The sequence below is a fragment of the Rhopilema esculentum genome, chromosome 2, assembly GCF_057945365.1.
Source record: "Rhopilema esculentum isolate cy_ngs chromosome 2, ASM5794536v1, whole genome shotgun sequence".
NCBI lineage: Eukaryota > Metazoa > Cnidaria > Scyphozoa > Rhizostomeae > Rhizostomatidae > Rhopilema > Rhopilema esculentum.
Window position 1 is genome coordinate 3,524,387 of NC_142816.1, and position 21,053 is coordinate 3,545,439.

General features: G+C 36.3%; 2 protein-coding genes across 2 annotated transcripts; both read left to right on the forward strand.

The window, feature by feature from the left end:
* The first annotated feature begins 2,002 nt into the window (after positions 1-2,002).
* LOC135695703 (cysteine and glycine-rich protein 1) lies at positions 2,003-8,701 on the forward strand. Its single transcript, XM_065214873.2, has 5 exons — positions 2,003-2,147; positions 4,512-4,662; positions 5,361-5,602; positions 7,096-7,189; positions 8,454-8,701. Exons 2-5 carry the CDS (start codon positions 4,512-4,514, stop codon positions 8,531-8,533), a joined length of 567 nt encoding a protein of 188 aa, XP_065070945.2. The 5' UTR covers positions 2,003-2,147; the 3' UTR covers positions 8,534-8,701.
* Positions 8,702-9,568: 867 nt separating this feature from the next.
* Positions 9,569-17,110, forward strand: LOC148960564 (cysteine and glycine-rich protein 1-like). Its single transcript, XM_089109046.1, has 5 exons — positions 9,569-9,728; positions 14,455-14,617; positions 15,454-15,683; positions 16,003-16,096; positions 16,883-17,110. Exons 2-5 carry the CDS (start codon positions 14,455-14,457, stop codon positions 16,957-16,959), a joined length of 564 nt encoding a protein of 187 aa, XP_088965172.1. The 5' UTR covers positions 9,569-9,728; the 3' UTR covers positions 16,960-17,110.
* Positions 17,111-21,053: the final 3,943 nt, after the last annotated feature.

A 21,053-nucleotide genomic window follows, 5' to 3' on the forward strand; every position in this document is an offset into this window, starting at 1 on the left:
AACACTTTTCGCGAGTACATGGCATAGATGGCTTTCGCCTTTTTTACCGGATAACCAAATAAATAAATGCATATGTTTGCAACAACACCCGTAATCTGTGTTATTTATAAGCTATTGAGTTAATTATAAACTACAAAATTTCATCGAATATTTGCCTAATTGAAGGCCCTTTTTACTTTAAAATTAAGCAGTAACATTTTTGTCAAGTGCAAGCTCCACAGCCATTATGCAGGAGCTGTCTCCCCCTCCCCCAATTCCTAGATCCCTGCTCCATATTGTAATTGTTGTTTAATAAGTAAGTTCTGCTGTAAATTTTGTATCATATAATAAATTACTGAATGTTCATAGAACTTTGATTTGTTGAGGAATGTTCATTTGTTTTCGTCTTAACTTCATAGCAATCAGCGTACATAGAAACTATTTGTGTAAATTTCATTTGATGACATGTTAAAAGAAATTCCAAAGAATTTAAAGTTGAAGTGCAATCAAGCATTCGGATATTGTTAAGTTTTAAGGGGCATATCATTCCATAACCACTCCTAAATGTACTCATTCTTCATGCATAAAAATCTCACATAAAATCAATTCCTTTTCTAGGAAAGTTCCCCAAAATCCCTAAGAATTCTATTTCTCTAGAATGATTCTTGCGCAGTTTGGAAAGAGTGCTACACTTCTCGTAGGAAATACAGTAATACTGGCATTTGTTGATTCTTCTAATGTCCCGGTTTCTTGGCTCAATATAAAAGTACGAAACCTTTATCGACACATTTCCAGAATCAGGAAACCACAATTGTCAGTTGATTTTCCTTGATGTATGCAGAAGAATTAAGTATGCCGTGCCTGAAAACCCATTTATAATTCCAAATAAAGAAGGTCCCTAGAACTTGCATCCTTGTATGATACTAACATGTAAAAATCGTTTCTTTGTTTGCACGTTCGTATGTATCAAGGCTCAACATATTCTGTTCGCAGTAACGTAGATAAAGGGGGTTAGTGGGGGCGAGACCCCCCTCTATAGAGCCAAACTTCTATTTTGTCGGAAGTCTTCTAATCTTGTTGGAAGTTTAACTTAGTTTCTATTTTATCTTAAGTATTGCATGTTGCGAGAAAAAATTTTAAAGCTGAATATAATGACCTCCTCCGTTTTTCTAAATCAGAGGAAATTTCTTTCAATAAGTTATGATATTAAAAAATGCTTTTTTCGAGGAGAAGACAAAAAAGATTATCCATTCGTGTGATTCATGACTTTGACTTTGAATAAACAATAAGACTTGCTACTTGTTTAATTTCAATTTTGATGTCGTTATGCTATGTTCAAATACAGGAATAACTAAAAATCTTTTTAGATTTTTGTCGGAATTCTCGCCCCTCGTATGAATTTTCCTATCTACGCCATTGTCTGTTCGGATGAATTCTTCATCAAAATTTTCCAGGTATTTACCTTCATTGACAAATTTTACAGTAAAGATGTAAAAAGCTACAGATTTTTTGTCAACAAATTTGCATGTTATTTTGCGTGTGCTAGAGTCCATTCTGAGTCTAATGATTCAAAGTGATTTTTGCTAACAACCCAACTTCTTACACAAAAGTGGAATATATTAAGCCAAGATGGAAATATAAGCTTCTAAAGTCATTTTATCGTGGAGGACAAAAAAAATTCACTTCATGTACCTGGGTCATACCATTAACAGAAAAATGTCAATTGAATTGAATTATAAGATATATTTTCAAAATTAGAAAGAGAGCGATTATCCTAATCCTACTTCCAAGCAAGATTATAATTGTCCTGGTTTTTTCCTCGACAGAAAGGTCAGCTAGTAAATTTTGAAATAAAATTCCGTCAAATACTAATCAAGTTAACCTCAATTCGGATTAGGTTTCCAAACGGTAAATCTACGGATGTATTAGCTAGTTAAAATAGCTGGAATTTGTCTCTTTCTTCTCAAACCTTCCTATAGCGTAATTGTGTTTGGATTTCTCCTGTTATGGAAGTATATTGTGCTCTGCCCATCAAAGACAATACTAGCTGTTGGGTGTGGAGAAACTCCGTAAGAAAGGATATCAATCTGCCTGCTCAACTTGATTACAGACTGGGTGCTGTTTGGCGTGCATCTCGACAAAGCTCCATCTAAAATCTTTTTGGAAAGGTATCAAACTTTTTATCTCTTATAACCTTATACACCTTGTTTATTCATCGAATTACAAGTTTTTATTAGTTTATCTTTCGTTCTTCTCTGGATTTCTAGCACAGGTGTGACTTCAAGTCTTCTACCTATGTTTATATTTTCAAAGGTGAAGCCTGTGTTTGAGATACATAATTCTGAATTCATTACAACTGATACTTTATAGGTTTTGTACATTTTAAATCATTATAAGACCGTGCCTTGATTCCAAGGGGGGATCAGATTCGTGTGTCCCCCAGTTGATCTGTCGAAAACCTAGTTGTCTTTCGAGTTTGCAAAATCCGCCTAAAGGTTTAGAAAACGTCTACCATAAGTGGCTTTTACCCCTTGCCTAGCCAAAACTAATTCGCAATCGTACAAATGCATGCTTAGCACAGAAGATAAGTTTGAAGAGAAGAAAATGACGATGATTCCACAAAAATGCACTAAGCAAAACAGACTCAGTTAAACATTTTATAGCAGCTGCACTCAGTGTGCAAGCATTGTTTTCAAAAAATTGTTATTTACATGTTGGCTCCATATGAATTAAGCAATGAAGTTTTGTGGCTCCGCCTACAACCCGTGTTACTTTGTTTAAACACTTTAAGGCCATTATATCATTAAAGTATGTTATTTATAAATGAGAATCTCGACCATTTTTGTCAGGGGTTGAAGATATATACATGAGTAAAAAAAGCTAACCAGAAAGTCTGTAGGTGCTTTTTTGGGACAACACTTAAACTGCAACATTACGAAGCAGCATCAACCTTGTTTCTCTCAAAACTATGTTCCTTCCTAGAAAACTTTCCTTCGACTTGCCTTTTTTAGATTTTCATTGCTACATTCAATGCATAAAAGAAAATGATCCTGCTTTGTAAAAAGACATTATTTTTTTAAGATTTTAGATGAAAATAGATGGTATAGTTTACGGCAAACTTCGATTTTGCATATTCACAACCTCTCCCCCTGCACACAAATAAACAAAAGAAACAGAGTAAAGGAAACCAATCATCCGTTTTCCAAGCAAAGGTTTTGTTCGGGGGGGGGGGATCTTTCTAGTTTCAAAAGGAAATTGGTTTGTTTATGTTCGTTTTGTCTACGAAATTTACAACCATTTTGCCATGGGCAACATATATTACAGCTTCTTCCCCGCTTACTGTGCTACGCAGGGGCTCCTGAGAATGATCTCCGGCTGCGTGTTCACGGGAAAAAAGATGTTGATCATGGAGGCTCACAACGTTTTCACTGAAATATAATATCATTGAAGCGCTAATACCTTAATACCGTTTTATTTCATAGCATGAAGGGATAATGCCTTTCACTGCAGCCATATTAGTTCCATTTCTTCACCTACTTAGAGACACCTGTGTGTTTGACACTGGGCATTAGCGTGTTTGCGGAAGCCCAGTACCGCAAAGGAGCACCACGCCTACGGATTATCAGATAGATATGAAAAGCTCTTCAATGGATCTGAGAAAAGGAGAAAAAGGCAGGGTATAACAATTGCTAACGGAGCTAAGCTAGCATGCTAGTTGAATCCCTGCGTTCTGCTCTTAAGGCTTGCTCCGTTCTTTAATCTCTTGACAGAGTCGTCAAGTAAGCTAGCCTGCTTGTGCCTCAAAATGTCCTTATTTTGTCAAGGAACTCCGACGACCTTTAAGACAGCGGACTAGTTCTCTGAAAAGAATGGGGGGTTATGCTCTTGCAAAATGTCTCAGAATCAACCTTATAGCCTTTATGCATTGAAAAAGTTTGTTAGACATCGTTAGACATCGGAATCAGATTTGTCCATGCATTGTACACATTTTGTGCAGAACTTCTAAAGCCTGATTCTCTTTGCATGCATCTGTTTTCTATGTTGGATCCAGTGGCGATGCCAAGTGGTGGTTTGTTATTACCACCCCCCCCCCCCCCCCACTTTTCTGAAAACATGTTTTACCTATTTCTTTTAAGAAAGGATTAAAAAGTGATGGGTATGAGTAGATAAAATTTACTAAGGAAAGTTAACCTGGCACAAAGCACCGAAACGAGACAAAAGGGATGTGGTTTCACTGACCACGCCCATTACCCTCCCACTCTGTAATAGCTGGCACCGCTACTGGTTGGATCCTTGCTTGGCAACCTGGGCTTTTACCTTATTTCCAATAACATGTCATGCACAACCCCCAGTCTTGGGTCTTCATCCAAAAAACTTCCATCTTTACACAATGTCGACTATACTTTGTTGAGAAGATTTTTTAGAACCGTACCCAGTGATTTATTTTAGAAATGTAAGTTAAAAGTTATTCTAGGTTAAGTGAATCTTTGCATTTACGCCGGCTCGATATAACCTTGAAATTTTTCTTGCAGATGGCATCGAAGTGTCAGCGTTGTGGAAAGTCTGTTTACCAGGCGGAAGAAAGGATAGGCGCAGGCGCAAAATGGCATCGGCATTGCTTCACTTGCAAGGACTGCAACAAGAGTTTAGATAGCAACACTGTTCGTGAAAGAAAAGAGTCTCGTACGTAAATCACTCCGTTTGATTAATTTTGATTGCCTGTTACAACCCCTCGGCTGCAAGAAACTGATGCACCAAACCCATTTTCTAAAAATTTGCACACCTATACAAGGGTGGAAATTATATTCTTGAGCACGCAATTGTCCTTGTTAGAGACTGTCATAGGCTGTATTTGATCCTAGTTTATAACTGCTCCGATAAGCAAGAGAAATGGCTATTAATGTTTTACCTTTATAACTCTCTAACCTCACGTAAACCTTTGATTATTATAACTCTCTAACCTCACGTCATGATTAGACACGTTACGAGCTACAACACAAATTGCGGTACACAAAATGGCATAATTTTGCATAAATTTTAGAAAGGGCTGAAGCGACAACGATCGCTTTTAGATCCATCCATTTTAAGAAAGGCGTATTCTAGAAGTCACCAATTTGGATGGAGTACCGATAGAACAAAAGTATAGTAAAAAAATCGCAAAGGCAATTAAGATACGGATCGCATTTACAGTAGCCAGTCTCGATCCTCTTTTGGGAAACGCAACAAAAATATCTTACTCATCATCAAGCATTTTACCTACTCAGTTTTATACTTACGTGAGTTTGTAATGAGACACTGTTTTCCTTAGCAAACTTTGTCTCACCTTAAACTACTGTCCTCTCTATGTTGATAGGCCCTAACGTATTCGGTTTCCCTTGCAGAGGAAATTTACTGCGCATCTTGCTATGGCAAAAACTTTGGACCCAAAGGCTATGGTTTTGGGGGAGGAGCTGGTACTTTAAGCATGGATGCAGGCAAGGATGCGACCGGCCAAAAATGGGCCAAAAGCAATGTTCCCTCCAACCCAAGTGCAGGAGGAACCAGTTCAGTTGGAGGTGGGCCCAAATGCCCGAGATGTGGCAAAACTGTGTATGAAGCAGAAAAGGTTGTCGGAGCTGGCGAGGTACAAATAAACATGCTTATAGGAGCTGTTAAACATATTAGAAGGCGTCTGTGAATTCATAGTTTTGAAGGATTTAAATAGCGAAAGGGTCTGAAACTAGCTTCATGCAGGCCTATTTTGCATTGCGTTGGACTGATATGGTCGATTATTCAAACGAACGTTTAAAGATTCCTTTGAGATAAAACTGAAACAGAAAAAATTGTTTCTGCTTTTTAATATCATAGATATTTTGATATCAAAGCAATCACGCTAAATAGATATACCAAATGCGTGTCGCACAAAGTTTTGACAACAGGCCATGTTCGAACGTCATCCATAGAATAGTCTCTTTCTTCGTATAAATTTATTATAAATTCAAAATTGCATTAAGATAAAATCTTTGTCTCGAATAATCATCCTAAAAGCAATTTTAATATTAAGACATATCAAAGGTAAGTATCGAGGCAAGAACCGCGACTATTTGTTATTATACAGGCAAATCTTCATTCGATGTGACCATACCAAAACACACTTCAAGCGGATCTGCTAGGATCATTTCGATTTCACTAAAAAGCTTTCATATTAATCCCATTGCTAGAGACATGGGTTGGGCAGTCAAAGAAAGGATCATCGGTTTTTCAAAGAATGTTCTCAAGCTTTGAGTTACATTGCAATAGTTTGAGACGAGACATCATTTATTAGTGCCACTTTCAGGCGATGCCCTTAAAGAACTTGATTATTCATACAGGAGTGTAAATTGACGTTTTTTGGGGGGGAGGGGCTGAATTATACGAATTTCCGACTCGTAATACGCTAATCGTACTTTTATACTAGAATTGTGCTAAAAGCTTTTGCTCAAAGAACGTTAAAATTATTTCGTGAATACTTTTGTTATAAAATTCCGTTAATGACAACGACTTCGATGTGTTTTCTTCAGTTTTTGAAGATAAGGTATAACATTGATATAATATCTAACATTAACATTAATATTCAATGTAATTTTCTTATATAAAGGCGCATTCGTAACTACTTATATTGTCCGATAACTTGCAGATTTTCCTACCTTTTCAAATATATTTAAAGACTCGGGGTGTTACAGCCCCCCTCTCCCCTCGACTCATATGATAACGATGTTTGTAGTTTTTGTTATGCGCCCTAACATGCAATGTATAAAGGGGTCTATCTTGGTCATTTTAATAACACAAGCAGTTTGCTACCAAAGTAATTTTGAAACAAAGTTGTTAGTTCGTATCATTGTTTGTGACTAGGCTAATACAGTCTCATTGTATGCTGAGGCTTGTTTTATACAATATGCAAATATTAAAGTTATATCAAGATAATAGATATGGTGTATTAATAAATTTTGATGTGATTATAATCATCATATTTTCGACATTCACTGCCAAAACTATGACACTGATGTACCTGAGGCAAATTTTTTGCAGTGAAAGGTTTTTAAATCTTTTACAATGGCCATTTTGCTTCCTTTTAATTCAAGGTTTTGTTTTTCATAGGCTTGGCACAAAATGTGTTTCACATGCAAGGACTGTAACAAACGCCTTGATTCAACTACTTGTACTGACAGAGATGGAGAAATCTATTGCAAAGGTACCGTGTAAATCCCTTCACTAATCTTTTTTTCTCATAAGAGCGCACTTCAATCAGGGCTTCCGAGAGGGGGCAATATGGGGCAACTTGCCCCATATTGCCCCCTCTCGGATATGGGGCAACAGGGCACCAAGGTCTGCGGGCATAATAAGGTAATGAATTCCATTTTAAGGAACCAAAGGTAATTTTATTAGCAAAGATATTACAAGCTTATTTGCATTAAATTAAGCTATTTAAGTTAGCAAAAGTATGCTTGAAAGTGTAAAAAAATTTAACAATTGCAAGTAATGATTGCAAGACTATTCTGAAATGCATTTTAAGCTAAACTGAAGGGCCTGGCCTCCTGTTTCAGTTTTGCTCCAGGGCTTTCGAGACCTCTCGATGACCCTGACTTTGATATCTGGGTCTTATCAAAAAGAGTTTAGTAGAAATACCTTAATTCTTAGCTGTATTCATTTGCTACAAACAATTACGCTCGACCTGCGAAGACTATTAGCAATTTGTCGTGAATAGGCTTTGCTTTTAGCTGGAGGGTAAACCATTCTATAGAAGTCTCGTACGCCTTTGGTGGAAATCCTTTTGCTTTAATAGAAAATCCATAGAAATCCCTTAGATTTCGTTGGAATCTCGTACGTTTATTGCAAGAGTGAATTTCCCTTCGTTTGAGTTAATGTATTTTACGGGTACTCGGCTTTGGTGTGCTCATCAGAACGATCCTACTCCGAATTGCACTGTAATACCAACACCAGGCATTATACTGCATCCTAAAGAGGGGTAGTTTCTTTCCCCCACCCTATCCCCTTAGCTTTCATGAGCCATTGAAACCCCTCTGGGCCCTTCAGCCCAGCCCCCTAGCCCTACATAACTGGCTTTTTGCTTAGTTCATGATGATTGCCTGAGTTTTAAATGCAGGGACGGAATTACTGGGGAATGTGGGGGATGTGACACATCCTCCATATGTATGCTTGTACTCTTTGATAAACCTTGTTTCAACTGTAAAAAGCAGCAAGTCATTGGTAACAAAATGATACAGAAAAGTTGATTTATCATTATTTATCTTCTTCGATTAGTTTTATTAAGGATAAAAACAGAATTTTAAAAATAGGTGTTTACATTAGTTTTCAATCATCAAGAGTGTGGCTCATAATCCAATCATTATCTAGCCCCTCCCCGCCATTTTTACCGCTTAAATCCATCCCTGTTTAAATTAGTGACCACTCAAAAAGCCAACGAGTTCTGAAATATTGAGCCTTTCTCTTTATAGGGTGCTATGGTAAGAATTTCGGACCAAAAGGTTTTGGATTTGGAGTTGGTGGAGGTGCACTGCCAAACACTGGATCATAAACAATTTTCTAACTGGCGATTTTTATCTTATCAGGTTCATTTAAAACAACTGCCGCAATTGTAGCCAGAGATATATGTTTAGGACATGAATTTTTGGCCCTGTCTTTGCCGAGCATTTTTTTCTTTATTTATAAAATTCACGTGAAAATTAAACAATTTTTTAAGGAATTTTGTGGTTTTTTGGTAGTATTTTTCTTGTCAGCATTATGAAAGAATAGTCATAGATCTAGAACCTCCTCGTCTGCCCCTTGTGATGCTTTAGGGAGCTTCAGGGGGGCTTCAGCTAGAGTCAAGCCTTTTCCCCTATTCTGTGACAATACCTTGTAGTTATTCACTGGAACTGGGGAGGGGGATGGGGTGTTATGTTGCTGGTATTATTGTACAAAGCAACTGGACATTGATAAACAGCCTTTTTATCCAATGTCCAATAGGATCAATTCAATAGGAGCGTAACGTCCCCGTAACATCAGGAGGCACAAATGTTTTTTCACGATATCTATGACTCTTTATTTTGATAATCACTATGAAAAGGTGTCCTTGGATGCGCAGTAACTATCAAATCATTGTGTCCCAGCCCCACCCCTACACAAAACATACTTGCTACCTCCCTCATGGGCTCCGATACAATGCTGAAAGTTGTGGGGGGGGGCAAGGGGAAATTTAACATCCATAGCAAAAGATCTTGAAAATAGTTATATTGTTTTGCCAGAAAGTGGGGGCCATGGCCCCCTCAGCCCCTCTTCGTCGGAGACCCTGCCACTGTCGGGGTAACCTCTCACTGCCGACTAGAAATTTTACCCTTTCAGTCAAAAGTAAAAATCCTTCAACTCAAGATGCAATTACTCTCTTTGCATTCATTGGGGGAATCCAAGATGGACCAGATACGGCTGTGTATGAAGCTAGTGAAAAAACAGAAAGATGTTCCATCAAAAGAATATTGTTTCTTCTGTGGTGATTGTCCCATTACCATTCCATTTAAGGTCATGTTTAACGCTTCACCTATCAGCCTTTTGTTGTCAAACATTGTCAACGCACCTATACTTTCGTCATTAATCAAATTGAATAAATTTTTGTGGTTGCGTGCAATTGAAACAAGTTCGCATCCGGTAATTCGGGGTGCAGTCGGTGTCGAGGCATCTAGAAGCACGTATCCTCATCGGTCTACTAAATTTAGGTATTGGTAGCCAAATTAAAGGTAAGTTTGTGCTAATTTCTTGATTTTACAACGTTTTGTTTATAATGTTTCCGTCTAGACTGCGGTCAAATACGGAAGTTGCGAAACGAACTCACGTCGTGGCCTAATCGCTTGCAATTATGTGGGCACTTACGTGGAATTCCACGAAATGGGACCTCATTGTCTGTTTAAAACTTTTTTCTCTTTCTTCATTGCTTTGAGATTATGCCGTTTGGGATTTTAATGGTTAAAATGCTGTCCCTTTTGCACTAATCCAAGTCTACTAACAAAACATTCGAACGAAAGGCTACACCCATTTAAAGATTGAAGTTAAAGATTTTTAATCCAGTTTTTTGCTATTCAAATATTCGTTTATGCCACTTATAACTCTCTAACCTACGTTGAGGCCTATCTAAATGGCTTATAAATTTTATATGATATTGTTTTGCAGTAAATTTGTTATTTGAACAGACAGAATAACACGAGGTAGCATTGTTTGCTCAGTATGTTAGGCCCATTTTGTCCTTGTAGTGAATGCTGTAGTGAATGCTGTAACCTGCCCCGATGAACCTGACTTCCATTCACGTTACTTTAGGGCAGCTCAAATAAAGTAACGATATTTGAAGTTTTATTATCTTCGATTCATTGACATTTAGCCGCCTTTTGTTAGAGAGACAAAACCAATATAACGTCTTTTTATACCGGATTACTGGGCGTTCACTTTCAATTGTTTGCAGGTAATGTCAATGTCTGAAAAACTGGTTTCAATTTTCATGGCAAGTCGAACTGTACGTTTGCTTACTCAAACTGAACCTTTGCTTACTCAAACTAAAATCACCTGCCATGTTGGAATCTTCGCCTTTGAGTGAACAAATGAAAGTTTATAAATTGAAATCGTTACTGTGGTGGCAAAATTCAAATTTACTGTGATATTTTGTTCATTTGATTTGCTTCTAAAACTTTGAAGCATAAAGTGTCCTTGCATTTCTTCTATGGAAAGGATTGCTTTTTTCATATTTGCAAGCAAATGACAACAAAATCGCAATTTGACTCATAGTGTTTGCCTAAAGAGAGCAAATATTTTCAATTCTGTACAAAGTTCTTCGAAGCTTCAGTTCTCAAAGCACCCTCTTGTCCCATTTGTCACCCTGTCACGCCCAATTGTATGGCCCTTTTGTACAATTTCCATTCAGATACTATATCGTTTTGTTTTCTTTTCAAAGTTCAATGAATGCTGGCAATGAAAAATCTTTAACATTTTAAAATTTGATTAAAGATCTTAAACAACAGGGCCCCTAAAAATCAAACTTGCGTGGCAGCCCTTTAAAAAAAAGAAGGATGATTCATTCGAAAAATACAATTCTCTGTGCAAATAGCAGGGACAGAGGGGCACATTTTAAATTGGGGGCTCTAGAAAAGTGGGGGGGGCTCCGTACGTAGTTTGCCAGATTTTATTCTTTTCCGATGTCCTTTCTATGGAATTGTCATTGCTAGAAAGCTGTTTTGAATTCAAAGATTCCCTTAGCCCATAGTCAAATTGTCCAAATTACGGACAGAGTAGATTTTGTTTACTTGTAACAGGGAAACAAACTCCCAAAGCTGACCCCGACATGCTCTGCAACTACATGGAATCTTATTGTGTATATTTAATCTAAACCCAAATAGTTATTTGAAAAATAGACTTTCGGCTTTTAAAGATTGAGACGTCCTGCAAGACAGAATATGCAATTTTAAATCTATATTTTGGCTAAAATCCAGCGAATATTCTTGATTATTCATTGCTAAAACCTCATGGAATATCGGCTATGCTTGCATCGTTTTCGGATTGTTGACTGAGTCTCTACCATGCAAGCTCATTTGCAAATTTACTCTGTTTGTTTTGATGCTCGTGTTGTGGGTTTTTCTGAGAAAGGTATTAAAATGAAAGCGGTTTGTGTAAATCCTTTGGAATGAATAGAAAGGGATTGGTCAACCGTTTATCTCAACTACGTGCATTGCAGGCCATGGAAAGCATAAACCTGTTCCACCGTTTGAGCTTTCGAGTGTACCTAAAAGATTCAGCTGCTCATGTTTGCATTGTTCTTTTGATCGTGACTTGTGGGGTGTAATTCTTAATATTTTGCAAAAGCCATGGGCTAGAACAATAGGGTGCAATTTTCAGCATAACTATTTACTGTACGACTCTCGTATCCAGTGGCGTCGCCACGGAGTGGACTGGCTCCACCCAAGTTTTCCCAGAGACCGATTTTCGAATTTCTCGCAGTCAGTTGAAAAAATCTAGGGGGAGGGGGGGGATTAATCAGATCGATTTCGATTTTCGCTCTTGCAAAAGCCCCCGTTACGAAATATGCTGCTTTAAAAAGTTGCTTTTCCAAAAATTTCTAAACAGATCTATAAGTATTCAACAGCCATTTCCCACGTATTCCGAGAAAATGAAGGATGTGGTCGAGAAGTTTTTTTTGTCCACCCCACTTTTTTCGGGCTTGTGGCGCCACTGATATAAGAATCTTTACCCAACTTGTTTCGATTTTGTAACCATGCCTCTGATTTGCTTAGTCTTCGAGACAAGTTTCTTTTTATCTATCTTAACAATATTTTCTTGCCCAAACTGAGTTAGAATAGCTAGCCAGTTAATGTCTATACCTTTTCAATGCGGCGTTTTTTGGTTAGAAAACGAAATTAGGCCCTTTAAGTTCACATCAGTAACAAGATGATACTAAATTGTCTGGTATTTCGATAAAGGCTGCCGACATGGCTCCCCAAGTAGGAAATTTCTTGGAATCAAGCAATAAACAGATTTGCCAATCAAGTAGGCTGCCTATTTGACTCGGAAAAAGAACAACGTAGTCAACAGGACTCCGCGCCACGAATTTTAAAGTGGCCAAGGCTAAAATTTTAGGGGGCCAAGGCTTCTGACCCCTTTTATTGCAGTTTCAAAACTGCTTGCTTCGCCAAAAAATTGGGGGCCATGGCCACCCCGGCTCCCCCAGTGGCGCGGGCCCTGCAAAACTGAGCTTAAGTTATATCTTATTCTGGCAAACATTGAATATATAACAACTGAGGGGAGGTCATTATACAATTTTGCCACCCATTGGCCTTCAAACGACTGGGGTTAAAAAAGGAAAAGTACAGCCCGGAGTGAAGTTTACATATTTACTTCAGACAAATCACTTAGCTTTGAAACCTTTCTTGAAAACACAATTTAAGCATGACGGGGCCTGGGTGTGGAAAGGGCAGACTCCCTGTGCTTTTGTCCCAAAGTTTGTGGTCAAATTATCAGGTTTTGAATGAATGAGAATATCATTTAGCTATGGTGCTGGAGTTAAGGCCCTTCCACCTCTTCCAATAAATCTAACACAAAGTAAAACTATATTCATTTTTGAAATTTTTGAAGGTATAGATACGTCAAATTCCATGTATCTACATATTTGCCCCTCCTGCGATTATATGGTGGATTTTGGTAAAGCTTTTTACCAAATCAATGTAGAAAATGTTCCTCATTATTTCTACGATCCTAACTCAGTTAGACAAGTAGAAGATTTAAAGTTGATAAATTAACCACAAGACAAGGGATCAAGGAGAGTTATCTAACTTTGGATATAAAGCAATTTTTATCAAGACAAACTGGTAAATTGTCCACTAAATAATGAACGATAACCATCGTTTAATGCGATTTCATGTTTCATGATACCCTGTTTTTATATGAGATTAATATCTGAGGTTGTATCTCCATGCATGTGACGTGGTTAGATTGCGATTAGCTCTAAAAATCTGGGTGGTGCGGTTCAGAGTTACGACATGTGTCCATCCTTCGTCTGCGTTGTACATTAAAGAGATCGAGAAGTGTTTAGGTAGGTTTTAAAGACACCGAGAAGCCATGCTTATCGAAGAAATGCCCTAGCCTTCCACCACACCTCATGATTCCCACGTCTGGAATTACAGATAGCTAGCTAGCGACTCCTAGTCTGCCCACGGGCTAGCGACTCCCCTCAAAGTTTGATCATGTTAGGGACGTAAACCGCAAACCATTTGATTTGCGGCCCATTCATCTTTCCTTCTTCAGGCCTATCGACTCTAAAACCTTTTTGCAATCTACTCCTTTCTGGATATTCCAATTTTACGTGAATGCGGGCAAAATATCTTGATTGCGGCAAAAACTATATCAGCAAAAGCACGAACAAATTTAGACTGAAAAAACCAAAAATTAGAAAGCAGTAACATATTTTTATTTTTTTGATGCAACGAAATGGCTGGGCCGTGATGACCCCTAACTGAACTACTTCAGCAAGTGCCATTTTCCAAACAACATTAAAGGTTAAGGAGACAGCTTGGTTTAGGCGCGAGGCACTGGAGTGAATATGTTCTGATTGAGTGTTAACGCGGGATAAAATGCTAAGTGGAGTATAGTACTTCGGATTTATTTAAACTTCTATGCCAAACTTCTATTCCAGTCACTCCGGTTTTGCAATTAAAGTGCTTCAGGTTGCGTCAGCACCGCGTTATTGAAAGCCCAAATCCAAAGTAAAAACCAATCTGGAGTGAACCCAATCCGGGGTCGCAAATCAGGCCTAAGATAAAATAGCATAATGGCAAAAAAATAGTTGATAGCTAAAACTTTAATGATCACCAATTTTGATATAACTGCATGGACTCAACATGAACAGGACGGTTCTAAGTTGCTACTCCGAGTATTAGGTTTTATTTTGCCTTTGAAATAACACCGTTTTACGATCTTTTTTTTCTCCAGATGTCTTTTGGTGGTGGTCCAAAGTGCGGCGCTTGTGACAAGACTGTCTACTTCAATGAAAAAGTTGATGCATGCGGCAAAGCATGGCACAAACTTTGCTTCAAATGCTTCGACTGTAGCAAGATGTTGGATAGTGGCTCTGTCTCTGACAAACGTGAAGGAGGTAGGCAGATAGTTGTTAACTCCGCTAATTTCATTTTTGTCTGATTTGTTTACTAGGCAAAATGTTGCAAAGTTTCCAAAATGGCTTAATGTTTATCACTTTTTTCTTAATCAATAATTCACCATTAAGAACAGGAACCAACCCTTGACTTCGTTTTTAACTCCTTTTTACTTCGACATGATTTTCGACTAAAACAAGGTTGTTTTGTCCCTGTCTTCTTCGTCTTTTCCTTCAGTGATTGTTGTGGCAAGTAGCAGGCCTCAAAAACTTCAATTAGGCCACTGGCTTATTTTAGAATTATTAGAAAATCCATTTATTCAAGCAAATTTTCTGTTTTTCTAAAGTATTCTTACAACTGTAATTATTTATGCTTACAAATTCGCGTTAAGCCCTCGAATGTTGTAACCAAGTAATATTGTACCAAACATCTATTTGTGAAATGTATGGACAATTCTATGGTTTACCAGATGTACATGTAGCTTTTGTTTATAGAGTTTTACCCCTTCAGAAGAGACATTAAATGATTATGAAATTGTTGTTGTTGTCAGGCTAGGCCTAAGTTTTTGTGAACGCCCTTTTCTTACAACACTGTATTCATTGAGCTAGAGATATAATATATTGATATTTGGTGTCATTCCCCAGCTTCATCGAGTGTCTAGCATGTTTTAGCTGCCCTACATCGAAATGTCAACATGTTAACGATTTTGTTGGAAGTAAAGACCTGGATTATATTATACAATTCTAGCAAATTTTCTGTTTTCCTGAAGTATTCATCCAAAAATAGATGATTTGTCTTTTCAAATTTGTGCTCAACGTTAAGTCGTTTTATTCTTCAGACAAAGTATCAATTTACTGCAAGGGATGTTATGGGAAAAAGTTCGGACCGAGTGGCTATGGATTTGGTCAAGGTGCTGGCGTTATGAGAACTGACTTTGGAGGTTCCCAGAAGCCTGTTGCGCAGGGCGGAAGAGGTGGAGGAGCTGCTACCAGTTTTGGTGGAGCTGACAAGTGTCCAAGATGTGGAAAGTCAGTTTATGCAGCCGAGAAGGTTATAGGTGCCGGATCGGTAAGTTGCAAAAATGTGTCTTGATTCATCGTCTTATCTCCTTTATCTTAAAGCTAAAAAACTGAATTTTGAAAATTGGGGTTTTCATCATTTTCCAGTCACGTTAAGGGTGTGACATTAAAATCCAATCATTATCTAGCGCCCCCCCCCCATCCTTGCCGCCTAAATCTGTCCCTTGTTATTGAGATGTCCCTTGTCCCTTGTTGATATTAAGAAGGGTGGTTGGTACTATTTGACAAATTGCCTCCCTAATAACCGTGAACTTTTTCGTTTGAAATTTTATTTAAACCTGGAAAGTAATGAGAATGTTTTCTTTCAGTCTTGGCATAAGACTTGTTTCTCATGCAAAGAATGCAACAAAAAACTGGACTCGACTTCAGTAGCTGATAAAGACGGAGAAATTTACTGCAAAGGTACTCAATTTTGTTCATTTTTATTTTTAGTGTATGCGTAAACAAATGTTGAACTTTTCAAAATGACTTGCCATTAACTAGAGCTAAAGCACGAGCGTGACATCAACCCCTGCACCCCGTGCACTCCAGGGGGGGGCATATGCCTAGGCGGCGCAGGAGCGCTGTACATCACATTTTTTTCGCTTTTTTGCCCGCCTGCGATCGGATTTTTTGATACACTAGAGGAAATTTACACGTTTTTGTTGGAAATCTAAAGCGTTGGACAGAGTTGGCACTATCAGCTGCAAAAGCCACGATCTAACCCTATTGAAGTTGACCCCAACAAGATGATCTTCACGGCTAAATTCAGTCTTAGCCGTGAAAAACAGATATACAGACACCGTATCAGATTGAAATCTATTAACCCGAAGGAAAAGGCTGGTACAGCAGGACTGAAGCAGAAAATGGTCCAATTTGAGTTTATTGCGGTGCTGTACTCTGGGAGAAATTTTTATCACTCAGAATTGGTTGAAACCACTGTATTACCTAATATCAAACAATTTGTAGCTTTCTCCTAATTTTAAACTAATTATAGTTATCCATACTTACAAAAATTACTTGTATTATGCAAACAATTTATATTAAATACTTTGTATTAATACTTTACTTTTATCAGTCTTACAATAAGGCTGTGACGTCACTGGCCTAAAGTTGTCAAATAAAAATATTGTACAATAAACACCTTCTCCTACGTTTCTCTTCCTTTGAATGACTTTCATTTTCTCTAAATGGTTATTCCATTTTCAGGATGTTATGGAAAGAATTTTGGGCCTAAAGGATTCGGTTACGGCCAAGGAGCCGGAGCACTGACATTGACAAAGTAAAAGACATTTTTCTCACTCTTCCAATCAGTCAACAAAGTTCTGATGGAAAAAAAACCAAGTACATTGTTAATCTTTTAACTGACATTAAAGGTGTTATCGGTTATTGTGAACACTTGTTATATTTTGATAAAGGAAATATTTCTAAAACTCAGACTGCCATTTTATTTGACTAATTTTTTTCATATTAAATCGAGAGCCGTTGAATGTTACCCGGCATACGTCGGACTGATCTTTCTACCTTATTCAAGTCTAAAACCGCACACCAGCTAAGTCGACTAGCTAGGTCGGACCACTCACTGGCAGGCTTGAAGGTCCAACATAACAAGATTCAACTATGCGATCTACCACCAACTTGAAAAACCTATAAGACATTTTACTGCGAAAAAAGCATTTTATAGCAAAAAAATATGTAGCTTTTTATCAAAAACAACGTCTAAATATAAGGAAACAGCTCCAAATTACTTTAGCCATATTTATTTTTGCTTTTTATGGCATAATTAGTCCATTATCATAGTGGTCATTATACTCTTTTAATATATCGAATTTTTCATTGCCCTGAAACATGCAAATTTTTTTTAAAAACAAGCTGCACATAAACGAAAAGAGCACTAAATGAGAATAGAAGCATTAATTATTGCTTTTTATTGCATATTTAGACTGTTTTGGTAGTGGTCATTTTTCGAAAGTAGTGCAAGGCTATAGCCTTAGAAAAATATCGAGTTTTTCATAGCCCTGAAACATGCAAATATTTTTTAAAAACAAACTGCAGATAAACGAAAAGAGCAATAAATGAGAATAGAAGCATTAATTATTGCTTTTTATTGCATATTTAGACTGTTTTGGTAGTGGTCATTTTTCGAAAAAAGTGCAAGGCTATAGCCTTAGAAAAATATCGAGTTTTTCATAGCCCTGAAACATGCAAATATTTTTTAAAAACAAACTGCAGATAAACGAAAAGAGCAATAAATGAGAATAGAAGCATTAATTATTGCTTTTTATTGCATATTTAGACTGTTTTGGTAGTGGTCATTTTTCGAAAAAAGTGCAAGGCTATAGCCTTAGAAAAATATCGAGTTTTTCATAGCCCTGAAACATGCAAATATTTTCTAAAAACAAACTGCAGATAAACGAAAAGAGCAATAAATGAGAATAGAAGCATTAATTATTGCTTTTTATTGCATATTTAGACTGTTTTGGTAGTGGTCATTTTTAGAAAAAAGTGCAAGGCTATAGCCTTAGAAAAATGTCGAAATTTTCATGGCCCTAAGACATGCAAATTTTTATTAAAAACAAGCTGCATATAAAAGAAAAGAGCAATAAATGAGAAAAGAAGCATTAATTATTGCTTTTTATTGCATATTTAGACAGTTTTGGTAGTGGTCATTTTTTGAAAAAAGTGCAAGGCTATAGCCTTAGAAAAATATCGAATTTTTCATTGCCCTAAAACATGGCAATTTTTATTAAAAACAAGCTGCAGATAAACGAAAAGAGCAATAAATTAGAATAGAAGCATTAATTATTGCTTTTTATTGCATATTTAGACTGTTTTGGTAGTGGTAATTTTTCGAAAAAAGTGCAAGGCATATAGCCTTAGGAAAATATCGAATTTTTCATTGCCCTAAAACATGCAAATTTTTATTAAAAACAAGCTATAGATAAATGAAAAGAGCAATAAATGAGAATAGAAGCATTAATTATTGCTTTTTATTGCATATTTAGACAGTTTTGGTAGTGGTCATTTTTCGACAAAGTGCAAGGCTATAGCCTTAGAAAAATATCGAGTTTTTCATAGCCCTGAAACATGCAAATATTTTCTAAAAACAAACTGCAGATAAACGAAAAGAGCAATAAATGAGAATAGAAGCATTAATTATTGCTTTTTATTGCATATTTAGACTGTTTTGGTAGTGGTCATTTTTAGAAAAAAGTGCAAGGCTATAGCCTTAGAAAAATATCGAGTTTTTCATAGCCCTGAAACATGCAAATATTTTTTAAAAACAAACTGCAGATAAACGAAAAGAGCAATAAATGAGAATAGAAGCATTAATTATTGCTTTTTATTGCATATTTAGACTGTTTTGGTAGTGGTCATTTTTCGAAAAAAGTGCAAGGCTATAGCCTTAGAAAAATATCGAGTTTTTCATAGCCCTGAAACATGCAAATATTTTCTAAAAACAAACTGCAGATAAACGAAAAGAGCAATAAATGAGAATAGAAGCATTAATTATTGCTTTTTATTGCATATTTAGACTGTTTTGGTAGTGGTCATTTTTAGAAAAAAGTGCAAGGCTATAGCCTTAGAAAAATGTCGAAATTTTCATGGCCCTAAGACATGCAAATTTTTATTAAAAACAAGCTGCATATAAAAGAAAAGAGCAATAAATGAGAAAAGAAGCATTAATTATTGCTTTTTATTGCATATTTAGACAGTTTTGGTAGTGGTCATTTTTTGAAAAAAGTGCAAGGCTATAGCCTTAGAAAAATATCGAGTTTTTCATAGCCCTGAAACATGCAAATATTTTCTAAAAACAAACTGCAGATAAAAGAAAAGAGCAATAAATGAGAATAGAAGCATTAATTATTGCTTTTTATTGCATATTTAGACTGTTTTGGTAGTGGTCATTTTTCGAAAAAAGTGCAAGGCTATAGCCTTAGAAAAATATCGAGTTTTTCATAGCCCTGAAACATGCAAATATTTTCTAAAAACAAACTGCAGATAAACGAAAAGAGCAATAAATGAGAATAGAAGCATTAATTATTGCTTTTTATTGCATATTTAGACTGTTTTGGTAGTGGTCATTTTTAGAAAAAAGTGCAAGGCTATAGCCTTAGAAAAATGTCGAAATTTTCATGGCCCTAAGACATGCAAATTTTTATTAAAAACAAGCTGCATATAAAAGAAAAGAGCAATAAATGAGAAAAGAAGCATTAATTATTGCTTTTTATTGCATATTTAGACAGTTTTGGTAGTGGTCATTTTTTGAAAAAAGTGCAAGGCTATAGCCTTAGAAAAATATCGAGTTTTTCATAGCCCTGAAACATGCAAATATTTTCTAAAAACAAACTGCAGATAAAAGAAAAGAGCAATAAATGAGAATAGAAGCATTAATTATTGCTTTTTATTGCATATTTAGACTGTTTTGGTAGTGGTCATTTTTCGAAAAAAGTGCAAGGCTATAGCCTTAGAAAAATATCGAGTTTTTCATAGCCCTGAAACATGCAAATATTTTCTAAAAACAAGCTGCATATAAAAGAAAAGAGCAATAAATGAGAAAAGAAGCATTAATTATTGCTTTTTATTGCATATTTAGACAGTTTTGGTAGTGGTCATTTTTTGAAAAAAGTGCAAGGCTATAGCCTTAGAAAAATGTCGAAATTTTCATGGCCCTAAGACATGCAAATTTTTATTAAAAACAAGCTGCATATAAAAGAAAAGAGCAATAAATGAGAAAAGAAGCATTAATTATTGCTTTTTATTGCATATTTAGACAGTTTTGGTAGTGGTCATTTTTTGAAAAAAGTGCAAGGCTATAGCCTTAGAAAAATATCGAGTTTTTCATAGCCATGAAACATGCAAATATTTTTTAAAAACAAACTGCAGATAAACGAAAAGAGCAATAAATGAGAATAGAAGCATTAATTATTGCTTTTTATTGCATATTTAGACTGTTTTGGTAGTGGTCATTTTTCGAAAAAAGTGCAAGGCTATAGCCTTAGAAAAATATCGAGTTTTTCATAGCCCTGAAACATGCAAATATTTTCTAAAAACAAACTGCAGATAAACGAAAAGAGCAATAAATGAGAATAGAAGCATTAATTATTGCTTTTTATTGCATATTTAGACTGTTTTGGTAGTGGTCATTTTTAGAAAAAAGTGCAAGGCTATAGCCTTAGAAAAATGTCGAAATTTTCATGGCCCTAAGACATGCAAATTTTTATTAAAAACAAGCTGCAGATAAACGAAAAGAGTAATAAATGAGAAAAGAAGCATTAATTATTGCTTTTTATTGCATATTTAGACAGTTTTGGTAGTGGTCATTTTTTGAAAAAAGTGCAAGGCTATAGCCTTAGAAAAATATCGAATTTTTCATTGC

Excerpts from the sequence above, each read along its gene's own strand:
- LOC135695703 (XM_065214873.2), top strand. The coding sequence starts at position 4,512 with ATGGCATCGAAGTGTCAGCGTTGTGGAAAGTCTGTTTACCAGGCGGAA. Across the intron at positions 4,663-5,360 it reads TCGTGAAAGAAAAGAGTCTC|AGGAAATTTACTGCGCATCT; the intron begins GTACGTAAATCA and ends TTTCCCTTGCAG. Across the intron at positions 7,190-8,453 it reads TGGAGAAATCTATTGCAAAG|GGTGCTATGGTAAGAATTTC; the intron begins GTACCGTGTAAA and ends TTCTCTTTATAG.
- LOC148960564 (XM_089109046.1), top strand. The coding sequence starts at position 14,455 with ATGTCTTTTGGTGGTGGTCCAAAGTGCGGCGCTTGTGACAAGACTGTC. Across the intron at positions 14,618-15,453 it reads CTCTGACAAACGTGAAGGAG|ACAAAGTATCAATTTACTGC; the intron begins GTAGGCAGATAG and ends TTTATTCTTCAG. Across the intron at positions 15,684-16,002 it reads AGGTTATAGGTGCCGGATCG|TCTTGGCATAAGACTTGTTT; the intron begins GTAAGTTGCAAA and ends GTTTTCTTTCAG.